At 37.4% G+C, this 15,536-nt stretch overlaps 1 protein-coding gene across 1 annotated transcript in view; it reads left to right on the top strand.

Annotated features, from left to right (window-relative positions):
- Positions 1-15,536, top strand: part of Adam23 (ADAM metallopeptidase domain 23) — a 160,073-nt gene that overhangs the window by 106,063 nt on the left and 38,474 nt on the right. The window contains exons 9-14 of the mRNA XM_042679084.1: positions 1,607-1,678; positions 3,955-4,118; positions 6,156-6,240; positions 7,393-7,483; positions 9,997-10,045; positions 12,650-12,749. Of these exons, the coding sequence (XP_042535018.1) occupies positions 1,607-1,678; positions 3,955-4,118; positions 6,156-6,240; positions 7,393-7,483; positions 9,997-10,045; positions 12,650-12,749 (561 nt within the window). The remainder of the gene's footprint in view (positions 1-1,606; positions 1,679-3,954; positions 4,119-6,155; positions 6,241-7,392; positions 7,484-9,996; positions 10,046-12,649; positions 12,750-15,536) is intronic.

The raw sequence follows: 15,536 nt of genomic DNA, 5'->3' as shown, positions 1-15,536 counted from the left end.
TGCACCTGCACCCCCTGAATGGGATCAGAGGAAATTATCTCCAGCCATGTCCCCAGGTAGCAGCAAACTGATGTGTTCAAATTCAGAATGTGCACAACCTGATGCTCCATTTCAGTTTCGTTAACTGCTCTGAGATTAGTTAACTGCTCTGAGAATATTGGACCACGATTTGTGAGCTTCAGTCTGGTGAGCATCCTCCACGTCAGCAGGACAGCTCAACAAGTTACGTTATCTGTGAACATTATACTGTGAAGGGAAGTCTCCAAAAAGAACAAATGAATATTCAAAAACAATATAATATTAACTTTAATATGTATGTAACACTGGAGGACCAGAATATAGGTGAGAGTGTCAGCTAGTGCCTGCCTGCCTTCCTCCTCCTCCCTCCCTCCCTCCCTCCTTCCTTCCTTCCTTTTCCCTCTTTTCTTCCTCCTTCTCTCCCTCCTGTGTAATTTTTAATATCAAGACTTTGCAATATATTTAAACAATTCCATCATACTTACTGCCTTCACAGTGTTGTACAACCATTAACAACCATTGTCTCCGTTTAGTTCTAAAACATTTTTATAACCTCAAAGAAACTTCATGTTTAGACTTTTGCTTTTACTCTTAAAGGGTATCTTTGAAAATTGTCAGCTTGTAGAAATGTCTAGGCAACTCAAAATGCTGAACTGTTTACTGAAACTATTTCTAAGTTTAAGAAACCATTTAAGATGCCTGAACAGCTTTAGATTAATGTAATGTTTTATGACCCAATTATGTGTTTACATTGAAGCTTTTTTTTAAAAGGACAAATGCATTAAGAGTGTTGAGGTCAAGTTATGACACAAAGGGGTAGCAATAATATGAATAACCAAGGTATGTAATAGCAGTGGATTTTAGTGGATGCTGCCAGCAGTGGCATTATAATCAGTTTTTCTGCACATCTATCGTGGGTCCCCAGAGTTATTAGTGTTGTAGGAAATAAACAGGAGGTATGTAAACATTAAAGCATACTTATTTCTTGTTTAAGCAAATATTCTCAGTGGTAAAGAGAGAATGAAGTAAAGGAGCCTGCCAAATATATATGGTGACAGTGGGCAAAGGAAGTGGCATTTCTCTTGAGGAATATACAAAACGTATGCCAGATTCATTTCCTATTATGGACAGCATCTAAAATAACGTGTGAGAGGTATTTCTTGATGCATGAATGTCCCTGAGTTTAAAGTAAGGATGACATCCAATTGAGACTGCACTATTTTCTGGTCTAAGCTCTTTACAAATTGAATGTCATTTCAGAGAAACCATAAAAGAATTGAATAGGAAGACAATAAGATTGAATTAGAACTATTTCTTAGGAGTGAAGTTTCTCATGCAGGTTCCATTGCCTACAACATTCTGGGTATTTCAGTTATAGTTTTTTGCCTAACAGAAAGAAAGCAAAAAAAAGTAAAAACAAAAGAAAAGATAACACAGCACCATTATATCCAAGATAAGATAGACCAAGCCAGATTAAATAGTTTTCATCCTCATTTCTACTGTGGCTAAGAGATTTCTGCTTTTTGCAGTATTGATATTTCACAGTCAAATATGACTTAGCAATGACTGGTAACTCTTCTTTTCGTAGTATAAGAAACATCGCTCTTCTCATGCACATACCAACAACTTTGCAAAATCGGTGGTCAACCTTGTGGATTCTGTAAGTATCCTTGTATTCTTGGACCTATTTTTACCAAGATGGCATGGTTTATATCTCCATCTCTTATTTGCTCACTTGTTGCCTTAGCTGTTTCTTGGGAAAGAGTAAAAATGCAATTCCTAATTCTTCTGGAAAGGGTATAGGATAGGATTAAAAAGTAATTGGCTTCACAATTGAATATTCTCAGAATTAGTACACCAACATTACTACTTTCTTTTAAATACATACTTTTTATTAATTATTATTATTTTAATAATACATACTTAAGAAGTGCAATGTAATAATTTAAGATGTGTACAGTGAATAACAACCAAATAAGGGAAATTAGCATTTCCATTTCTTTAAATATTAAAATGTTTTATTAACATAATAACGGTACAATATTGCCTCTAAGTGTTAGCTAGGTCTCATTGTCACCAGAATCCCTGGGGAATAAAAAGCTGTGGAGAAAATTAGCTACCAAAAAGAATGAACATTTTACATGGCAGACTGTACTGATTTTTTTAGTAACAATTTGAGCTTTTCTTGCATAGATGGTGTCCATGAGAAAGTCTAAATATTGAGGTAGAGTCTCTTTGGAAAATATAGATAAAGTAAACAATAAGTAAAAAGGATACTAATGTATTTTCTAGTGTTCCCATAGTGAATGTTTTCAACTTTAAATCTAGACAGAATTAAGTATAGTCTCCAAATAAAGCTAATTTGAAACACAAATTCATACCTCCTTCAAAGGCTTCTAACCTTACAGATACTTACTATTGGTGATATTCTTCCTTTTGTTTTATAAGTTACAAAAATGATTGTTAAGATTTTCTTCCTTTTTCTTGCCTTAGTTAGGAACTCTATAGATCTGATTGTTATGAATTATGCTCCAACAAATAATTCAATTTGGCTCACATAAATTAAACAGAGCAGGCCACTTTTCATATTCTAAGGAAAAGTGGTCTTATCTTCAGTTAAGTGTATTTTATCTGGTATTTATTTTATGTTGCCTCTTAACTGTGGAAAAGAATCCTTTGTATAAATTTACCAAGCATCTGAATGATATTTATTTACTCCATGGAACTGCCTTCTAAATAGTCCCATCCCCCCATCATGTAAATATTCATAGCATGTTTTGTGCACCTTGCATATGTTATGTGGCTGGTAGGCACATCTGAGCAAAATTACAATATGAGTGCATGTGCAGAGAATATGTAACATAAAATTAGGATCAAACCTCTGGGAGTCAGTTTACGCCTGGCTTATTACTTTCTTTAATTTCAGCTCTTGTCAATCTTCTCAGAGGAAAGCTATTACTGAATATGGAAAAGAGAATCTTAAACACATCTTTTCCCCTGTGGAAGCTGTTTACTTGGTAGCACTGGGTTAGTCATTTCAGCATGATTGAGTAGAATCACATCCTGCAAAGTTTCATTTTTTATTTTGTGATACCATATATGGATCGGAAGCCGACCGTGAATTTTAAAAAGATGTTACACTGAACTCACCTATGTGTTAAGTCATTACAGCTTCAGCTTGGTGCAGCCATGATGATGGGTCCCTGCTTCAGTGTGATCAAAGATCATCCATCGTTTCCTTAATCAGTTTAAAAGTACTACAAAATAACAGCACTCATAGAAATTGCTTAACGGTGTGAATTATTTAGCAATTTGGCCAAAAGTAGAGAAAGAGAAGGGTAACAATGTAAATCTTGTGAGTGGTCGCACCTTGTTGCTAGAGTGAGCTGGGTGACACAAATAGGCTGTTCTTTTTTTTTTTGGCTAGACCCACAATTCTTATCTAGTGTTATTTTTGGTTTTCATATACATGGCTCCACAGGCAAGCCAGCCATATTGTTGGGTGATTTTTTTTTTTTATCCTGGCAGAATAACTGGCTGTATTGTACTTAGAACTGGTATATCAGACACCACCTGTACCTCCGGGAAGGTTTGCAAAGGTGGTCTTACTTACCTTGTTCAGTTACAGCCTGGCATAGGAATCTTGACATCCCTACATGCCTACTATCTTATCATCTCATAGATTACCACCAAAAGTGTCCATCTGGGGTAGAAATGACCTTCTAGAAGAGTAGGTGACATGACATCAGATTGTGTGCTTTTTTTTCTTTTTTTCTTTTGGGAAAGAGAAAGGAAAAGCAGAATTTCTATTATGAGCTAACTCTGACCCCATGTTCTCTCACCTCCCCTTTCCTGTCCTTCCACTGACTGACTCATTGATCGTGCATGTTTGACCCAGTGTTTTCCTCCTGCACCTGTCCTGTTGTATACCCATAGATTTACAAGGAACAGCTCAATACCAGGGTTGTCTTGGTGGCTGTAGAGACCTGGACTGAGAAGGATCACATTGACATCACCAACAGCCCTGTGCAGATGCTCCACGAGTTTGCCAAATATCGTCAGCGCATCAAGCAGCATGCCGATGCTGTGCACCTCATCTCGTACGTACCTCAGTCTTTTACTGTAGTGTTTGGCTTGAAGTACATTCCAGTTATGTTACATATAAAAAATAAGGGTAAGCAAGTTTTCCCTTAATGCCACTCTTATAAAAGAGGCATGGCAGTAGAATTCCAGTACTAAGATGCTGGAGGTTTCATGACCCTTACTATACTTATGGAGTGCATACCTTCCATTCTCAAGATCAAATCACAATTCAAAATGGCTGCTGGTATTCCAGCCCTTCGTACAATTCCAATCTTGGTGCAGACTACAGAACAGGGAGACGGGCAATGGGTCACTTTGTCTAGTTGAGTCAAATTTTGTAAGCCAGTTTTTCTGAAAGTTTGCATGCAACAATTTTTTAACAATAAGCCATTTATTTGCTAGCTCTTAGTTATAGGACCACAGTTCACTGTAAGACAGCTTAGGAAAGAAAGTATTTTAGGATGAACCATTAAATACAGTTGAGCTACTGTCAGTAAGAAAGAGGATGCTATACTTTATTTTTGCTATAATGAGCTGATCCCTTCTGCTCATGGCAAAGCTGTTTCCAGATAGTCCTCCAACGTTCCATGTAGGGACCAATCCAATCCAATCATTCCTTCCTTCTTTCTTATCTTTCCCTTTAACTTGAATCTAATCGTCAATTTATAACGATGAGCGATATTTTGAATAAGTACAAGATATTCTGTTAGAAAAACACCAATGTCTGTGTCCTGCTTATCTTTTTTTTGGGGGGGGGACGTCTGGTCATGGGGCCTGAACTGTGGGCCTGGGTGCTGTCCCTCAGCTCTTCAGCTCAAGGCTAGCGCTCTACCACTTGAGCCACAGCGCCACGTCCGGCTTTTTTTCTTTTTGCTTATGTGGTGCTGGGGAATCAAACCCAGGGCCTCAGGCATGCAAGGCAAGCGCTCTACCACTGAGCCACCTTCCCAGTCCCTGCTTATCTTTTTTTCTTTTATTCCTGTGCAAGTACATGATGCTTACTTGTACTCAGTTAAGGCATCCTCAGCTCAAGTTATTTTATACAACATGACCTTAAAAATATTTGTGATGAGGAGGAACCCAAAGGTGTAACTCCTCTGAACATTTTAAATAAATGCTATTTTTTTATTAATAAGATTTTTTTTATTGTGAAAATACCTTACAGAAGCCGGGCACCAGTGGCTCACGCCTGTAATCTTAGCTACTCAGGAGGCTGAGATCTGAGGATCACTGTTCAAAGCCAGCCCGGGCAGGAAAGTCCATGAGACTCTTATCTCCAGTAAACCACTAGAAAACCAGAAGTGGTGCTGTGGCTCAAGCGGTAGAGCACTCACCTTGAGCTGAATTGCTGAGGGATAGCGCCCAGGCCCAGAGTTTAAGCCCCAAGACCGACAAAAAAAATACAAAAAAAAAAAAAAATTTAAAAAAAGAAAATACTGTACTAAGGGGTTGCAATTGTATAAGCAAGGTAATGAGTACATTTCTTATCAAGCATTGTTGCCTCCTTCTTTGTTTCCCCTTTCCATCCCTGCCCTCCCATCTTTCCCCTTACCCCTCTTCTCCCCCACCCCCACTTTAAATACTTTTTATTGAAACAAATTCCAGGAAATGGAAACATGGAGTTTTTGTTGTTGATGGTGGTGGTCTTGTTTTTTATGGGGAGACAAATTAGGGGAATAGAAAGGGACGGAGGAAGGGTGATCAATACAGGCATGGTATTCAGGATACGCTGTGTAGAAAATAAACTATGCAACTTGCGGGCAAGGACAGGAAAGTGAAACTATGTAAAAGTGAAGGAAGGGATGACATTGTCCAAAGAGGAATGTACTCATTACCTGACTTATGAAATATTAACCCTTCTGTTACGACATCTTAGTAATAACAATAAAGTTCTATTGAAAAATATTTATGATGACATAAATTTAAATGTATTTAAAGTACAGTTTTTTATTTCCTGGAGGAGGGTGGTTTCAGAGTAGTAGAATAAACATGTTTTGGCAGAGTTTGTATGGTGATCATTACATTGGTTTCTAAGACTACTTTGTTTTCTTGAGGCGTGTGACATTCCACTATAAGAGAAGTAGTCTGAGTTTCTTTGGAGGTGTCTGTTCTCGCACAAGAGGTGTTGGTGTGAATGAGGTAAGTTTCACTGATTTTCTTTAAGTAGAGTTTTATCATTGCATCTGATCTTTCTTCCTTACGGTATAGCTTGCATCCCTTTCCAGCCTTGTTTTAAATGATGACTTGAAAACGGGGCATGTATGAATGGCTTAGATTAGAATGTAGAACTGATTCAAAGAGGTCCTTTGGGTTTATAGTGATCTCATTGAGTATCAAATGCAAGCCAAAAGCTGGCTTTGAGCTTCTATAGATTCAATAGGATACATTTTTACAAGCTTATCCATCTGTGTTACTTTTAAAAATCATGATCTGGGTGCCAGTGGCTCATGCCTGTAATCCTAGCTACTCAGGAGGCTGAGATCTGAGAACCATGGTTCAAAGGCAGACCAGCAGTAAGGTCCATAAGACGCTTATCTCTAGTTAGCCACCAGAAAACCAGAAGTGGCACTGTGGCTTAAGTAGTAGATGCTAGCCTTGTGAGAAAAAGCTCAGGGATAGCACCCAGACCCTGAGTTCAAGCCCCATGACACCAAAAAATAAAAAAATAAAAAAAATATATATATATATGATTTTTTTCTGCATGTTTAATATATTTAAGTCAGTTTATAGTATTAGTATCTTTTATTCTTTCTATATAACTTTAAAAAATCTTGTGTCTTTTACCTACCTCTCTAAAAGATGCATTGAAACAAATGGTTTCTTAATAACATGGCTTGGGTTCTTGACACCTTTATTTTTTATAAAGAGATTCTTAGTTTTCAAAAGCATCCTCTACAACCTAACCAACTATACCTAAATCCTGGTCAATACTGGTATGTGTTTTACCAAGTCATCCTAGTAGTCACCATTTACTGTGAGCTTTCTCTTATAGTTGAGTTGAATTTATCCTTGGTTGGATATGAATTGAACTGGAGCACAGTGTTTGCAACTTGTATTGCACATTTGCATGTGGGTCCTTGTGTCTGGGAGATACCATGTAGGAAGGGGGCCTTTCTGATTCTTGGTCCCACTTTTAGCAAGGAAGAAGTGGTAAGGAGCACATGCCATCTTGCAATGTTGTGAGGTTCTACTTAGGGAACTGAGGTGATGTGTGATATCAATTAAGAAATAATAACTAGCTTTGTGCACTCTCTCAAATGTTTCCCACACACTTTCAACTCTGAAAAACAGTATGGTCTTCCAATGGCAGTGGCACAAGTGTTATCTCAGAGCCTGGCTCAAAACCTCGGAATCCAATGGGAACCTTCTAGCAGAAAGCTGAGTATGTACATTGACCTTATTCCCATTTCCCTGTCCTTCTGTGTTATAATGCATGTCAAATCAATAAATACTTTTTTCACTTCAAATCTACTGTACTCTATTTGTAGTCTATTTCTTTCCTCCAAAAAATTATAAAACAGGAAGTGGAGCTGTGGCTCTAAGTGGTAGAGCACTAGCCTTGAGCTAAAACACTCAGGGATATCACCCAGGCCCTGAGTTCAAGCCCCACTACTGACAAAAATATTACCATAAAAATTATAAAATAGGTAACTTCAGGTAAATATTATTTAGGTTAAAGACACGTCCTTTCCATAAATCTATAAAGTTCTACTCAGTTTCTCATGACGTGAATTGGCTGCTTTTCATGGGGTTGAATGTTGAGATTAAGGGCAGTGATTACTTCCCCTTTGGGTTTAATAATTTCAGTTGTAGGCATAAGATACTAAATGAGACTCTATCACGTAGTTAGTGGGTTGGGAAATAAAAGGAGCTCATATTTAAACTGTAGTTATGTCCTACCTATTCACATCAGAAAAGTTAGAGAAGAAGTCTTCCCTAGACAGAGCCTGTTTCCTGGCTTTGGGGCAGGCGAGAGAGGACAGAATCCTCTGGTGCCCAGGGTAGTCCAAGGAATGATGCAAACAAGGCCATAGATCCCATGAAGGACAGAAGCATGACAACTTCTGTGAGTAATGCTACTTTCAGTAATTAGACGAGAGATAGAAAAAGAGGGATGACTTTTCAAGTAAAGTATCTAGGATCTGTCATCGTTTGGGGTGGGGTCCATGAAAAGTTTTAATTTCTTTTAATATCAGAATAAAATCCAACCTGAATTATATTCCTCTTTATACCAACACAGTAGGATTGTTTTTAGTATTTTTTTCTATATTGCAAGAATTACTTGTGCTCAAGGCCTACAGATATTATAGCATGATCTTCTATAAAGAGACCACCATGTTTACTCATGTTGTTTACTAAAATTAAGCCCTCTCTATTCTATGAAAATATGAGACAGTAGGAGTAAGGTTTTACTCCAAAAAGAAGAAAAGAAAAAAATCTACTTTAGTATTTACATACCTTTTTATAGTTTTTTTGTCCTTAATGCATAATATTATGGAAAATGGAATCAAGTTCCCATGAGCTTTAAACACTGCACTTTATAGACATGTGATCAAATATGTGGTTATCACAAGTGTTGGGATGCATTTTGTAAAGTTGCCTAAACTATTATTTACTAATACTTTGTTCAGAGCATTTGCTTTCCCAAAGAAATTCTTGCTTTACATTAAAAAAAAGTATTTAGATTTTTGTTAGCATAGACATCTTAAAATCAGGACTTCACCAGTTGACAACCTTGTTTGAAAGTCCTGGAGGCCAGTGCTGGGGTCAATTCGAACTGCTTCTTGGTCAGCTAGCATGACAGAGTGAGGAATAGTCATTCCTGATGCTGGTTATCATAGTTTCTCCTTTCCTAAAATTCTTGGTTCTATTGTGAATTGTTCATTTATGTAGTGATTATTATTTTTTCTGAATTGTGATTTTAAGTTCATGTTGTTATTTATGATCGAAAATAAAATGGAAAACAATAAATGAAAAAAATAAATTGCAATACCTGATATCTAGGTAAAATATATGATTTTTCTTTAAATGATTATTACTTCTATTTCAGATTACTCTTTTTTTTTTTTTAGCTTGAACTCAGGGACTGGGTGCTATCCTTGAGCATTTGCTCAAAGCTATCTCTCTACCACTTGAGCCACAGCTCTACTTTTGGCTTTTTGGTGGTTAGTTGGAGATGAGTATTATGGATTTTCCTTCCTAGGCTGGCTTTGAATCATGATTCACATATCTTAGCCTCCTCAAGAGCTAGGGTTGTAGACATGAGCCACCAACACCTGGCTGAGCTTGCTCTCTTTAATGGAACATTTTAGTAGATTGGTCTTTAAGTCTCTGCCCAATTCTGGTATTGATTCCAGGAAAGTGAATTCTTTTGTCTAACTTTTAGTCATACTTTGTTGATAATTAGTTGGGTTCACAGCAAGCATGGGATATGCCATCTGTGTGAACCCCAGAATCACTCTGGGACATAGGCAGAGAGACATAATTTCTCTACTAGATTAGAGGTAAAGACACCTCTAAAGAACACCAAGGGGGCCTAAGTCACTTGCCAAGGGTATAACTTGGTCTGGAACTCAGCCTTCCACTCTCCAGCCCAGGGTTCCTCTCAGTAAATGAGGGAATGAGGAAACGAATTGAATTGTCTGAGTACAAAAATGAGGAGATGCCACAGTTGTATTTCCTGCCAGCTATTTTCTTAGGAAGCAATTTACACTTTTGTAAAAGATAATGAAATATTGATTTAAGGACTCTGAGGTTTACAGACTAGAAGACCTCAGTCTGTACCTGTTCAACATGGAAGTGGTAATGCGTTTTTCGTAGGAACTGTAACACAAATCGAAGATGTGACTTCTGTTTCTTTTTCCCCCTGTTGCTTTTATTGTTTCATTGGACTAGAGTGTGACTGCACAGAATCCTGGGGTGGCTGCATCATGGAGGAAACAGGGTAAGTTTTTATTATATGTGCATTGATAGATACCTTTTGCTAACATTTCTGCATATAGTTAAAGATGGTCTTTTGGGTACTGGTCTCTTACACTAAGCATTTAGTAGAGACTCCACAATTAATTGTCTGATATTTAAAAATTGACTAGGATAATTCACTTTGTATTTTAATTTTTTTATTTAAAGTTGGCGATGAAAGCAAAATGTATTTGTTCCTTCTCCCTACTAACCCTTAGAGGAAGCACATTACTAAATGCTTCTAAGTTTGGGAGAGGCATTAATTTTTTAGCACACTTAGCATGAAGGCTGGTTGTCTACCTAAAGTAGTCAGTGAAGATCAATTTAGCCATCAATTTGCATTTTAAACAACTTGTAAATATATACATTTAAGGTAATAAAAATTGTACTATACTTCTTATAGAACCAGGAAAGCTTTATTAAGTCAGATATATTGTGCCTGAAAGTCTTCTGGTGGTAGGCTTTTGAACATTCACTCACCTGCTTGCATTTTCCTTTTGCGGATATTTGGGGAACTGAGAACTGAAACCTAGTAACACAGTCCTTTCCCAGGGACCTTTTCCCCAAGGCCTCCTAAGCTACAGCCCACTCTTAGTGTGCTGGAGAAGTTTCCTTCCCTTACTCATGGGATTGTCCTACTTACTTTATTTCTTTTCCTTTTCATTTCTTTTTTTGGGGGGTCCGGTCGTGGGGCCTGAACTCTGGGTCTGGGCGCTGTCCCTCAACTCTTCAGCTCAGGCTAGCGCTCCACCACTTGAGCCACAGCACCACCTACGGCTTTTTTCTTTTTGCTTATGTGGTGCTGAGGAGTTGAACCCAGGGCCTCAGGCATGCAAGGCAAGTGCTCTACCACTGAGCCACCTTCCCAGCCCTTACTTTATTTCTTATGCGTTTGCAATTTCTGGTCCTGTGCCCATTTCTCTGAGCGTGGTTGCTGGTAGTGTCACCCCCTCTTCCTGTCCACCAGGCCTGCCCAGTATTCCACCTCTTGGGGACAGCTTTACAGAATCAGCCATTGTCTCTGCAACTTTAGAGCAGAGTTCTAGAAATGCAGTTCCACATCTTAGTAATTTATGGCATATATAGAAATAGCAGCATTGATAGCATTAGTTTTATGAAAGGAGATACCTCTTATCAGACACACACATACATGCTTCTTCTTCATCCTTCTCTCCTTCTGCTTTTTAGAAAGTTTGTAGGTTTTTTTGCTTTTTTTTTTGAGGAACGGCCTTGCTGTGTAGCCCATGCTAGCCTTGAATTTGTGATCCTCCTATTTCAACCTCCTGAGAATGGGATTGCCGGTGTGTACCATCACATCCAACACCTTTTGTCTTTTAAACTTCCAGTTTCTAAAGTAGTTATTGGACTGAGTATTAAATGGGATATAATGAAATAAGTTACAGTTAATGTACATTTTCTCAAGTATGACTTTTTATACAGTTCTTATAGAAGATCAGTGGTAGGGTAGTGAGCTTTACCCTCACATGTCAGAATACAGATACTGTATTATATCTTAGAATGGCTTGACATTCTCAAACTGGGTACTACTACAGATATTCCTAAGGAGCCACAGTGTGCCTGATTCAGCTTAACCTTGACCATGTGTGTAATATTTTACTATGTATTTACATACACTGTGAATTAACTTGATAGAATAAATCACATTAGGGCTCCTTCCTGCCTACTCATGAATATTGTCCAGGAAGTTGGGTTCTCTCTCTCTCCTTCCCCTGCCCCCTCCCACTCTGTTTTTCTTTCTCTTGATACTGGGATTGAAGTTTGCATGAGCTCTACTACTTTAGTCATGACCTCTAGACCTTTTACTTTCAGCTTATTTTTCAGATGGGCTGTCACACTAACTTTGCCTTGGCTGGCCTCTACATGTGGTCCTCTTATATCTACTCAGTAGCTAGGATTATAAATGTGCATTCCCACACCTGACCTTTGCCTGATACTATTCAAAATAGAGAGTCAGAAAGTTATTCACAGGAACTTACTCTAATTCTGTTTTTATACTCAAAACATTCATACATATGGCTCAGCAGTCTCTTTATGGCTTCTTTGTTTAACTGAAATTTGCATTGTTTAAACCTGAGTTATAATAAATGGATCCCCCAATTTCTCCTCCAAAGTTAGGTCTAGTAGGCTCATGAACTCCTTTAATTGAGGACAGAGTTAGAAAAGCCAAAATAATTTGCCTTTTTTGAGACATAATTTGTCTTTATTGATTTTGTGACCATATATAGTGATTAATAACAGTGATCCTACTTTGAAATATAGTGTAAATGGAAAGAGTTGTAATGAACCTTTAACAAACTTCCTTCAGCACAAGTTACAGGAAAACTTGACTGATGAACAAGTTGTAATCAAATCCCCACTTCTGTGATTTTTCTTTGTATATCTGTCTTTTGCAAATTCCATCACATAATCTTATTTAGCATCTGACTGTAAGTACCTTTGTCTGAATTTGTGTATATATTTTTTCTAGAATGAGCATGTTGATCTAATTCAGGGGTTTTAATTTTTTTAAATCTCTGATGACTGCTTTTGGTAAATAATTTACATACTAGATTCTTTGTTTCCTCAGGGTATCCCATTCCAGAAAGTTCTCAAAGTGCAGTATTTTGGAGTATAGAGATTTTTTACAGAGAGGGGGTGGAGCATGTCTTTTCAACAGACCAACAAAGGTTAGTCACTGAAAAAGTATAATTATCTCTTCAATGTTTAACAATGGAATACTGCCAAACATCAGCTGCTTGTCTTAGAAAACAGGCTTCTTTTTTAAAGAAAAAATCTGTGTATATATACATATATATACAGAGATATAAACAGATATATCTCTGTATATATTTGTCTTTTTAAGAATCTGTATGTATCTCTGTGTGTGTGTGTGTGTGAGAGTGTGTGTGCACACGCGTGTGTGTATTTGTCTTTTCTTTTTTAGTACTAGAGATCAAACCCAGAATGTTGTACTTGCTAGGCAAGTGCTTAGCCACTGACCTACATCCCAGCCTGAAAATAGGTTTTTTTTTCCTTTTTCTTTTTTTTATTGTGAAAATACTGTACAGAGGGGTTACAATTAAATGGGCAAGGTAATGAGTACATTTCTTATCAAACATTGTTGCCTCCTCCTTTGTTTCCCCTTCCCATCCCTTCCCATCCTTCCCCCCCCCCCCCCCAAGTTGTAAAGTTCCTTTTTCGACATAAGGGCTTGTACATCTCATTGTCTCATTGTTGCAATGGCTTGTTGGTCACATTGATATTTAGCTATAAAAAGTCTTACAGGCTTGCCTTTCAAGGAATACCAAACTGTAGAACAGTGTTCAGTACTGGCTGCACCTAGGCAAGACCTCCAAAAGGGAAATATGCTTCAATTAAAAAGCTTTGAAAATAGTGCTAAGAGATATGTGGTTTAGATTAATATAAAGTGTTACCTTAATCCATTTGTTAAAAATTAATTGAATTTCTTCTTGTTGTTCTAGGGAATTATTATTATTATCTCTTCCTCCACCTCTTTCTCCTCATCTTCTCTCTCTTCTTCTTCTTCTTCTTTCGTTTTCTTCCTTCCTTCCTTCCTTCCTTCCTTCCTTCCTTCGTTCCTTCCTTCCTTCCTTCCTTTCTTTCTTTCTTTCTTCCTTTCTTTCTTTCTTTTGTCAGTCATGGGACTTGAACTCCTCCTGGTCACTGTCCTTGAGCTTGTTTGCTCAAGGCTAGTGCTCTATCACTTTGAGCCACAGCTCCATTTCCAGTTTTCTGAGGGTTAATTGGAGATAAGAATCTCAAGGACTGTCTTGCCCATACTGGCTTTGAACCATGATCCTCAAATCAGCCACCTGAGTTGCTAGGATTACAGGCATGAACTACCAGGCTTTTTTTTTTTTTTTTTTGAGTGGTCTGTTTGTTTTTTTTTTGAGTGTCAGGAAGCGTTGCTAATATCAGTCAGCCAAACAATAATCCATACGATTTATGGGTATCATTAATATTTTAAGTATTTATATTGCATAGTCTGTTTACCAAGATATTCATTATCAATTGGCATCTCACCAGAATATGTACATGCAGTATTGCAATCCCTCATCCACAGTTCCAGAATTGAAAAAGCTGCACATTTCTAGAAGCAATATTTTTTGAGTTTCCAGAAAACACATTTGACTAAAATTTATCTTAAATTAAAAGTCCTTATTTGTCATTTGTATTGTAAGATTTGTAAGTCTTACTGTAGAACTCTAGTCACAATCATCTTCCTAGATGATTCACATCACCTTCATAGAATCCAGCAAAACCAGATTCTTCAGTCCACTATCTGAAGCCTTTAGATATAGTTTTGTGGGCTGACATAGCATATTTGGAGATAAAGTTGCTTAACAGACAAAAAGACATGGTCAATGCTAATTGACAGATGGTGTCGAAATTTAATATGGCAAACTTCCTATTTCCTTTAAAATACAACTTCATAAGTCAAATATAGTTCATTGCTGAAGAAAGTGTTTAATAATCTGAAAATTAGGAGAGCTGTAAAACCATATTAACCTTTTTTTAAAAAAATCAGTGATGAATGTGAATAATTGATAGAATAATTTATTCCATACTCATAATTAAGTGATATTGCTGGAGTCAGGAGATGATAGCTTGATGTCTGACCTCTGCAGAACATCTCAGTAAAGCTGTGGAAAAACAACAGGACTTTCGAAGTGGCCCTGAGTGTTAAAGTAGGATGCTTGCCCTATGAGGCATCGATCCCCGAGTGCCAGAAACTTGAAGGCTTGGAAGTGTTTGCAATGAGTGAATCAGTAATAAAGAACTAATGGGAGATGCTGGCATTTTTGAATTGCAATATACATGGCTAATTTGGCCTGCCTTGTAGCACACCACTTAATTAGAAGCCTGTGGAAACAACATTCGCTTGTTCGGAAAGGTTAACATTTCTAGTTTATGCATGAGGATCCATCATTGCATCTCTGAAATTACCTGTGAGTAGGAAGAAAATTATTCCAATAACTTGGTAGCAATATAAAAATAATTGAGTATACATATTCAGTTTTTACAAGTTAGTAAATACAGAGTCACTTATCTTTTTGAAGTACAAATTACAATGTTTAAAAAGATCCTATAGATTACAATAGAATAGTTCATATGTATGTAAAAAGAACTGCTTTTTCCTCAATTGCTTTTTGTCAATGAATGTATTCATGTGCTGCATGTTATTTTCACACTGTGTGCACTTTTCTGTGCTCTAAGAATCTCTCTGATTGCTGTTTCCCATCTGGTTTGAGATAGTTTCCCATCTCAGAATGGAGAAAGGCCCTACAAAAGAAAGAATGGAGGCTTGATACAGTGCTGGTCATGTTCTGGCTGGCCCTTCTTTCTCTTTTTCTTTTTTCTTCTGTTTTCTCCTTTCTCCTGGTCAACACAGCACAGAGCAAGACTGTTAAGTCTTACCCAACTTCCATGCTCCTTATGATAGTTTTCCCTTC

The sequence above is a fragment of the Dipodomys spectabilis genome, unplaced genomic scaffold (assembly GCF_019054845.1).
Source record: "Dipodomys spectabilis isolate Male_0828 unplaced genomic scaffold, ASM1905484v1 ptg000051l, whole genome shotgun sequence".
Taxonomy (NCBI): domain Eukaryota; kingdom Metazoa; phylum Chordata; class Mammalia; order Rodentia; family Heteromyidae; genus Dipodomys; species Dipodomys spectabilis.
Note: the sequence above shows the minus strand (reverse complement) of the source record. Positions and strands in the feature narration are given on the sequence as shown.